Here is a 9,076-nt window from a genome sequence, read left to right as displayed (position 1 = left end):
AAAGGTAAACACGAAAACCTCCCAAGTGCCGCTTACGTACTATTCCCCGCACCTAAGTTTCCCTCTCACACCTATAAATATCACTCTTCTCCCCTCCCACTTACCGACCACTAAAACAAAAATAAGCCTCTCGACGTTATTTTTCTATATTTTTTTTAAAAAACCTTTTAAGCATTAAAAGGATATACGAGAGATATATACATATAAACAAAAATGGCAATGGAATGCATTGCAACGGTCCCTCAAAGATTTAGTGTTAACAAAGCCAAAGAGGATTCTTCCATCTTCGATGCAAAGCTCCTAAATCAGCACTCAAACCACATACCTCAACAGTTCGTATGGCCCGACCACGAGAAACCTTCTACAGATGTTCAACCTCTCCAAGTCCCACTCATAGACCTCGCCGGTTTCCTTTCCGGTGACTCACTCTTGGTCTCTAAGGCTACTAGACTCGTCTCGGAGGCTGCAACGCAACATGGCTTCTTCCTAGTCACTAACCATGGCGTCGATGAGAGCCTCTTGTCTCGTGCCTATTTGAATATGGACTCTTTCTTTAAGGCCCCGGCCAGTGAGAAACAGAAGGCTCAGAGGAAGTGGGGTGAGAGCTCCGGTTATGCTAGTAGCTTCGTAGGGAGATTCTCCTCGAAGCTTCCCTGGAAGGAAACGCTGTCGTTTAAGTTCTCACCCGAGGAGAGGACCCACTCTCAAACCGTTAAAGACTTTGTTTCTGAGAAAATGGGAGATGGATACGAAGATTTCGGGTAATAGTCCAATCAGCAAATGTTGAAACTTTATTATAAATGTCCAAGAAGACTGATATAATTGGTTTGATTTTATCCATGCAGGAAGGTTTATCAAGAATACGCGGAAGCCATGAACACTCTCTCACTAAAGATCATGGAGCTTCTTGGAATGAGTCTTGGCGTCGAGAGGAGACATTTTAGAGAGTTTTTCGAAGACAACGAGTCGATATTTCGGTTAAATTACTATCCACAGTGCAAGCAACCAGAGCTTGCACTAGGGACAGGACCCCACTGCGATCCAACATCTCTAACCATACTTCATCAAGACCAAGTTGGTGGTCTTCAAGTTTTCGTCGACAACAAATGGAAATCTATCCCCCCTAACCCACATGCTTTCGTGGTCAACATAGGCGACACCTTCATGGTACTTATATAGTCTCCTTATTATGATCAATACATGCATTAGTAGACCAAATTAATTAATGACAAGAACCTTATAATAATTATTTTTTGCGTTTAGGCTCTAACGAACGGAAGATACAAAAGTTGTTTGCATCGGGCGCTAGTGAACAGCGAGAGAGAAAGAAAGACATTTGCATTCTTCTTATGTCCTAAAGGAGACAAAGTGGTGAAGCCACCAGAAGAACTAGTAGGATCATTGATGTCTCGTGAAAGAGAGTATCCTGATTTTACATGGTCTATGTTTCTTGAGTTCACACAGAAGCATTATAGAGCCGACATGAACACTCTTGAAGCGTTCTCAATTTGGCTTAAAAGCAGAAGAAACTTCTAAATTGAGGAGACAGTGTGTTGTGTGGTCCAGAAGGTGACTTGTAGTTATGTAAAGAGCTTTTACGGTTTTTATTAATAATAGACACAAGTGATAAGATGTTCAAGGCTAGTTAAGGAGACTTAATTCCTTGATCTTTTTTTGTTTTCTTATATTATTTTGCTTAGTTGCTTTATAATTTTCTGGTGTAAAATAAAAGTAGCAAACAAATAAAATATGTACTCCATTCAACCGAATTATGTAGCATTGTGTTGAACTTGACCGGAAATAAAAGACCTATTAAAACTTAATTTATATGTACTAATTTGTAACTTAGGATTGGCATAAAAGGGTTTTAGCCAAGTTATCAAAAACCACATAAGTTAACAAATCCGAAGTGTCGATATCAAAGTTGTCAACAAGACCAAGTGGATATCAGGTACGACAAATGGACTACTAAACAAACGTATAAAAAATGTCCACAAATAATATAACAATAATACATCTTTAAAATTATTTCACCTGGCAATACTCTCTTTCTCAAACTTGATTTAATGATTTTGTTGGGTGTCCTCTTAAATTTTGTGAACGTTCAGTTTTTGAAGAAAGTCATTCAGGGTTTACTTAGCCTAACATTAGGTCTAACTTTAACTTTTTAAATGATGCACCTCCTCGTAAAATTTTAACAGACCTAGGGAGAAAATTGGACAAATATTTATAAATCATTATATATATGTTTATGTCAAAAAATTTAGAAAGAAATACGTATTAATTAATATATAAGAAAAATCACAGAAGAACACATGATTTTGGAAACGTAATTAATATGGGTAAAAAGATTAGGAATTATAGACGAAAAAAAAAGAGAAAAGATTGTGCGTCATTACTCTGAGAAGCTGCGATCGATGTTTGTATTGAGGGCTAAAGACGAAATACCAATGCATCCAAATACTGCCCCACCTTAGAAATTATAAAATATAGATATATATATATATATGATCCATATAATAATTTTATATAAATAACAATTGATGGTTCCACTATTCATGTATGACTCCACACGAATATTAGATTCCATTGCTGAGAAACAAACAAATCTCGATTTGACCGCAATGTAGAAAATGAAAAATCAATCCCATTAAGCAAATTTCAAGAAAAAAGAAAGAAAGAATCGATATCATAGATTACGTTTTGTGTGTTTGTTCTCTACAACGCATTAATCTGGAGATTTGATGGTTGTACTTGTGCCATGTAAGAGGACAATGTACGTGCTTCTGGTGTCTTTTTATATTATTTTCTTCTAAATAGTATCTACGATGATAAGGAAAACGATGACGAGGTCTTGGATTATCTATTTCTATGATTTTATATGGCGTGGTGTACATTGTGATTTGTGAAGTTGAATATGAGAAGAGTGAATTAATTTATTCGTTATGGATTAGTTTCAAATGAAAGACTTGCTTTTGTTTTTGTTTTTTCTCGGTTAAAGGGTATTCAGTATTATAAATAAGTGATTAATGGGATATTTCCGGATTCATGCTTATTATAATCCCTTAAGGACCTAAACCACATACATCAAACTAAGTAAAACCATAAATTAAAATTAACACAGATTTATTTATTAACGAACTGGAATCAAACCGATCGTTTTGTTTCTGTAACTCTAATCCCACAACTGAAGAATTCAGTTGAAGCCGCCGTCCATAAAATTACAGATGCTCATCGGAACAGGACCTCCGGTGAGCCTGGATGACGTGAGTTAAACGGAGATAGTGATCCAAGATCCATTGCCATCCCGCCACCGTAGAGCAGCTTTGAGGAAGAAGAAGAGATCTGAGCTTCGATTGTCGAAGAGATTCAGGCTCATCTGTGAGAGAGAAAGATGGTAGGGAGTAGATCTGAAAACCTTCAACGATGGCTTAGCTCTTCCTAGCCGGAGACAACCTTCCCCATCGAACAACAGCTTTGAGAAGCTTCCAAAATCTCCATTTTTCGAATCTAACCACCTTCCACTCTCGATCCTTGCCGTGAATCTCTCTCTTCTATTCCACGTCGCATCACCTCCGATATAGCTTTTACCGTCGGTGTGTCGAGGAAACGTCTCCTTTCCACTGCTCCCTTGATTTTGATCAGAAAGCTTCACTTTGTTGATGCAGCAGTTTACGGATGAAGCACCATGAGTCTTGGGGCTCTCTTCGTCGCCGGAATCGATGGAGAACCCCCACCGACAATACAAGAGTTTGTGGTCAGAAAAAGAAAAAGTTTGGAAGATAAATCACCGCGAATAAAATCCACGCGCATACGATTTTCTCTCAATTGAGTTCCATTTTTCGATCTAGAAAAATAAGATTTGTTTAGAGTTCATATTATATTGTTTCAAATTTGAAATTAGATTATATCATATCTTAGCGGAAGATTCATTTAAATAGGCTAAAACAACTATGGTCTCGAATACACACCTAAACGACCGACGTAGGCTAAAAGAAAAATCGTAACTATTTTTTAAATGTAATTTTCTAAAATCAAAATTTTGACGTAAATAAATAATATATCCATCTTAAATCCAATGGAACAATAATTAAAAACAAAAAAAACAGAAAATTTAAATTAATGATCAAATAATACATAGTGTACTGTGTTTCTTTTGTATTTACAATATAAATCTCACAACCTTATTTATACATAGAGAAAAAAAATTGTAATAAAGGAAAAGACAAAACCACAGAAACGAGAAATTTGTTTGATTGCAAGTAAAAATAATAAATAGATAAACCATAAGTAAAGGCCCAATGGGCCATCCCCTACTTCTCATGTGAAGAGGCCCTCTTCACGTGATTCACGTGCCTATTTTTTGTCTCGTTTCTGCCGTCTCATTTTAACACACACTTCACGACAGCGATCTTTATCCTGTCCAGCTCCTCTACGACACCAATCTTTTTTATAGGTCTTTCTTATTTTGTATTTTCTTCTTTTGGATTGGGTTGTATAATTCATTTTTTTTGCTTGGAAAAGTATTGAATTGTAATATAGTATAACACAAAAAAACAAATGCATTCGTAAGCTTGCAAATAAAAGAAATGGTCCCGCGCGCGAGTGAAGTAACATGCCCCAACAGATAACTTGTTGCTCTCTCACTATCACAGTTTTGGATTTTCAATATCTCACACTTAGGTATCGTTTCAATCAGCTCCCTCGGTCCCGCTTAGATAGAACTCTATAAGGTAAGATAAATAATTAGATCGGAGCTCAATATATTTCTTACATATTTTTTTTCCTTTTCAAAAATGATTAATTTATGATTAAGTTTCTGTATATTTGAGATACTTTTTCAAAGAGTATTTCTACTAATTTTTGTTGTATATATAGCTGTAAGAAAAAAAAATTTTGAAGTTTTTGTTGGAGTAGTAAATATCGCTTTCTGATATTACATTTTAATGATGCATGTCAGAATGCATATATAGAGATCATATAATTTGAGATATTTTTCTTTAAGATATTGCTTTTGTACGCTTTCGAATAAGATGGTACGAAATCTGGAAACTTAAAAAAGCTACATTCCAAAACACATTTTCCCAGATTGTGCATATGTACCAAGCATGCATTGTGAACATACATATTGACGCAGAGACAATTGGTAAATATAACACACACACACAAATATTGGTTAGAGGAATAGAGGATNAAAAAAGAGTCAAAAGGACCAGAAAAAAAGAGAGAGAGAGAGAGAGAGAGAGAGAGGTGTTGGGGGAAATGTCAGACGGTGGCGAAAGAAGTGACGTGTCAAAGGGATTTGGTCAATAAAAACACGAAATTTACTGTCACAGAGTACCACCACCACCACCACCACCTCCTCTTGGGGACCTTCTCTTCTTATCAACGACGATTCCTCCTCCTTCCTTCCTTCCCCCACCAATCCGTTTTGTCATTTATTGAGACCTCTTTCACAGTCCTGTCACTGTATCCCTTTCTTCCTTTTTTTTTTTTTTTTTTTTTTTTTTTTGCATTGAAAGCACAAAATTTTGAATTACATAACGTTCATGAAATAAGTTATTAAAACTCATTGTTGTATTTGGTTGATTATGCCTATGAGGTTTTAACGTCATGTAAATCAGTTTGGGTTGTTAACGAAACAAAGTTGAACATTTTTATTTTCTAAAAAATGTACGATATCGAAAATAGTTTAGAAGAAAGTTTTACTACGTACTGCCATTAAACAGTTAAAAGTTAAAAGAGTAACACACAGATGATTGGATCATTTACATAGTATTTTTTCGCCCATCTCTAAATTTAGATTCTCACAATGGCAATCGCTTCAATCGAGATAAGTCAGTTCATGTGCTTTCTTCCTAAGCCAATAGTTTTTCTTACTATATAAAATCTCCATATTCAGTAATATCATCATATCAACGTCCATATAATATTGAATTCAAATATATAAGTATTTTGTGGTAGAGCTGCAAAACTGTAATATGAGTCTTGAATTGGTTATAGGATCAACAACAAATATTATGAATCTGTGATCACGTAATCTAGTCACAAGTTTCAATCTATTGAGTTCTAAAAATATGTCGCTTGATTCAAAGCTAATAATTTATTTTTTACCTACGGACAAATGAAAGTACCGGTATATTAGTTTTTTTTTTTTTGTATGTTCATCTTCGTACCCGTAAATACTTCTCTTTTAAGTTTTTTCGTTATCTTTACGTACTACTGTAAACAAAATAGTGATAATATGATTTGTTTTTTTCCTAAATGACAAAGTTAAGATTGTATTTTTTTCTTAATTTAACTTTATGCTGACGTAAGAGATTACATCTCATATTATTTATACTTTATACCTCGGGTCGTTTTGTCTTTTCCATTGGCCTTTGTCTTCAACGAAAAGTTAAATTTGTATTGGCCAGAGATTACGTCGAGGAAAGGGTTCTTATATATATCTTTATTTTGAATAATTTCTTGAATATCGATCCATTGGATTTTATAGATGATACTGTTCGTGCAATTTGGATTGTTGTGATTTTTAAAAAAAATATTTTATATAATTATAGTTTTATGGAAGTAAAATTTTATATCGTATGTTTTGTTTGGACCGTTGTAAATAACTTAGTCGGTCTTATTCAGTCGAAGTACAGTATTACAAAGTGATCCATCAACCAGCTAAATTACTTTACCTACTCTATTTCATCATGGGCTTTAAAAGTTGGGAGGGGCCTTAGTTGGGCTTTGTAGGACTAAGCGATCGAACAAAATTCCATTTCCTTTTCTGTTAATTTTTTTTTGAGTCAGGATCTCGACCGCAAAAGACTTATCACCGATTCAATTCAATTTTTCGGATTACAATAAGAAGACTTTGTGTGATTAAAACAATTGAATAAGTGAAATATCTAACCTGATTACCTTAATTTCAATTCAATTTTTATAAAGCATATATTACTGTACTTAAGATCGTAAAAGACGTAATATATTACTGATTAATCATTTTGGTTCGGATTAACTTAAGATCGTAAAAGACGTAACAAAATATAACTTAAAATGCAATGTCATCCATATTACTGAAACAAACAAACAAACAAAAATCCCAAAAAAGAATGCAGTTCATAATTAATCCCGATTGTGGTTCAAGGACACGTGAACACAGAAGTCCGAAAAGGAAGAAATTTGTCTAAAGGGGAGAGAGACTCAAGAGTAGACATGAATCGGGTATACGTGGGTGCCACTTCCCACATGAACTCCACCTACTACTACCAGACAAATTCCATGCATTCAAGTTTTCGACAACACTTCGATAGTTAAAATAGAATCTAAAGTTAGGTCAATTTATGTTTTCAGTGAATAGCAATCAAAATATGCCTCGAGGTTTGTTTCCCACATTATTAAATTTTATTGTTTGTCGCAATAGAATCTATTAGTAATTCACGCATTCTTGAACACTCCAGTCTATTAATTCTACTCACTTGTTAGAAAATTATCACTTTGCATATAGATATAGTTTTTTAAATGATCATACTATTTGCCATTTGGTAAAAATTCAAGTCCAAACAATGGTAGTTATGGAATGGATCAAGTGATATGAATTATCTCTTGAAAATGTATTCAAAATTATAAATTGGTAAATAATAATATAGTCAAAAGCTAAAATAGCAACTCATGCACACATACTTTATAAGTAATTATGTTTTTCTACACCAACGAAGAGAGGCGGAAGCAAAACGAAAACAAACAGAAACACTCGACGGAAAGAAGAGCCTCGCGCAACTAAACACATTGCTCAATAACTAGTAACTCTAACGCACCATTGCAGCGATCGCAGTCGCAGTGGCAAACGCAAGGAAAACACTCTCACCATCTCCACGCCTAGAAGCAGCTGACGGCCTTGGTGGAGCAGGTGGTGGGACGGAAGGTGTCTCCGGTGGAAACTCCGGCGGGAATTCCGGCGGAGGAAGACCGGGAGCCGATGGCGGGCCTGTGGTGTTGCAGTTGTTGTGGCCGTACCAAGTGTTTTTAGGTACGCTCTTGCTGAAATCGAATTTGACGGACTTTGAGCCTTCTGAGTAGATCTCGATGGACTCTGGGACCCAACCGTCGGGTCCTTCCTGGTTGATATAGAGAGAGCAGATAGGGTTATTCAGACATTGACCTCTGACTTGGAATGTGTTCGTTGAACACTTCCCCAAACCCCCTGATCCTCTTACCGAACCGCCTAGTCTCTGTGCATGCACCTAAAACAACGAGGATATTGAATATTTTCTAATCAAAATTACTGTATATAACACACATGCAAATAAAGAGATTTTCATATATAACCCTGAAATTTCAACCAGTAGCTTAAGGTGAATTTTTAGGACTCCCGATATTATTACCATTTAAGGTATCCACAACTTTTCAACCAGTAGATCAATTGAAGCAAAGAAAAAAATAAAAATAATAACAATGTAAACCGAACCAACATAACCGGCGTTTGTCTACGGGAGAAATCTAGTTACATTAACCTTGTTACCGTCGGCATCGCCAAAAACGATACTGATCTGATCCCTTGTCGTCTCCGGAGAGAGGCAGCTCGTCATGACAACCACCGTGTACGGACATGTTTCTTGTTGCATCTACAGTAATATTTTCACGGAAGTATATAGTGAGAAACCCGGTTCTAGTTGTTTTAACCAGAACATAGAAAACAAGAAGAACCTGGATGATGCTGAGGTCGAATGCATGCGTGACGAAGATGAAGGCAAAGAAGAGAAGCGAAGCGTAGAGAGAAGAGCACGTCATTTTGGGTCGGAGATAGGATTGTGTGTGTAGTAGTAGTAGTAATCAAGAGAAGATATAGAAAGAGAGAAGGTTTATATAAAATTATAAATGCCTGATGCTGGTCGTGTTCAGCTGTGACTAAATTTTACATGGACACTTGGACTTGGCACAATGAATCAACAAAAATACATTGAGATGCAAAAATATATTTTGTCAACAAGGAAACAACAAAGAACTTGAGTTCTTTATTTATCTTTTAGTTGTGCCCTTTTTTTTTAATTGCGGTTAAAGAATCTTTTATGGTTTTCCTAGTAATAAT

At 35.6% G+C, this 9,076-nt stretch overlaps 2 protein-coding genes across 2 annotated transcripts; one reads left to right on the top strand and one right to left on the bottom strand.

The window, feature by feature from the left end:
• On the top strand, positions 117–1,801 carry LOC104768924 (gibberellin 20 oxidase 3-like). Its single transcript, XM_010493022.2, has 3 exons — positions 117–761; positions 846–1,167; positions 1,264–1,801. The coding sequence occupies exons 1-3, from the start codon at positions 214–216 to the stop codon at positions 1,534–1,536; spliced, it is 1,143 nt and encodes a 380-aa protein (XP_010491324.1). The 5' UTR covers positions 117–213; the 3' UTR covers positions 1,537–1,801.
• On the bottom strand, positions 7,635–8,834 carry LOC104768923. Its single transcript, XM_010493021.2, has 3 exons — positions 8,695–8,834; positions 8,502–8,612; positions 7,635–8,231 (listed from the first exon to the last, which is right to left on the bottom strand). Exons 1-3 carry the CDS (start codon positions 8,776–8,778, stop codon positions 7,797–7,799), a joined length of 630 nt encoding a protein of 209 aa, XP_010491323.1. The 5' UTR covers positions 8,779–8,834; the 3' UTR covers positions 7,635–7,796.

Source organism: Camelina sativa, chromosome 20, assembly GCF_000633955.1.
Source record: "Camelina sativa cultivar DH55 chromosome 20, Cs, whole genome shotgun sequence".
NCBI lineage: Eukaryota > Viridiplantae > Streptophyta > Magnoliopsida > Brassicales > Brassicaceae > Camelina > Camelina sativa.
This window is presented reverse-complemented; position numbering and strand designations above follow the sequence as displayed.

Excerpts from the sequence above, each read along its gene's own strand:
- LOC104768924 (XM_010493022.2), top strand. The coding sequence starts at position 214 with ATGGCAATGGAATGCATTGCAACGGTCCCTCAAAGATTTAGTGTTAAC. Across the intron at positions 762-845 it reads GATGGATACGAAGATTTCGG|GAAGGTTTATCAAGAATACG; the intron begins GTAATAGTCCAA and ends TTATCCATGCAG. Across the intron at positions 1,168-1,263 it reads ACATAGGCGACACCTTCATG|GCTCTAACGAACGGAAGATA; the intron begins GTACTTATATAG and ends TTTTGCGTTTAG.
- LOC104768923 (XM_010493021.2), bottom strand. The coding sequence starts at position 8,778 with ATGACGTGCTCTTCTCTCTACGCTTCGCTTCTCTTCTTTGCCTTCATC. Across the intron at positions 8,613-8,694 it reads TCGACCTCAGCATCATCCAG|ATGCAACAAGAAACATGTCC; the intron begins GTTCTTCTTGTT and ends ATATTACTGTAG. Across the intron at positions 8,232-8,501 it reads GCGATGCCGACGGTAACAAG|GTGCATGCACAGAGACTAGG; the intron begins GTTAATGTAACT and ends TCGTTGTTTTAG.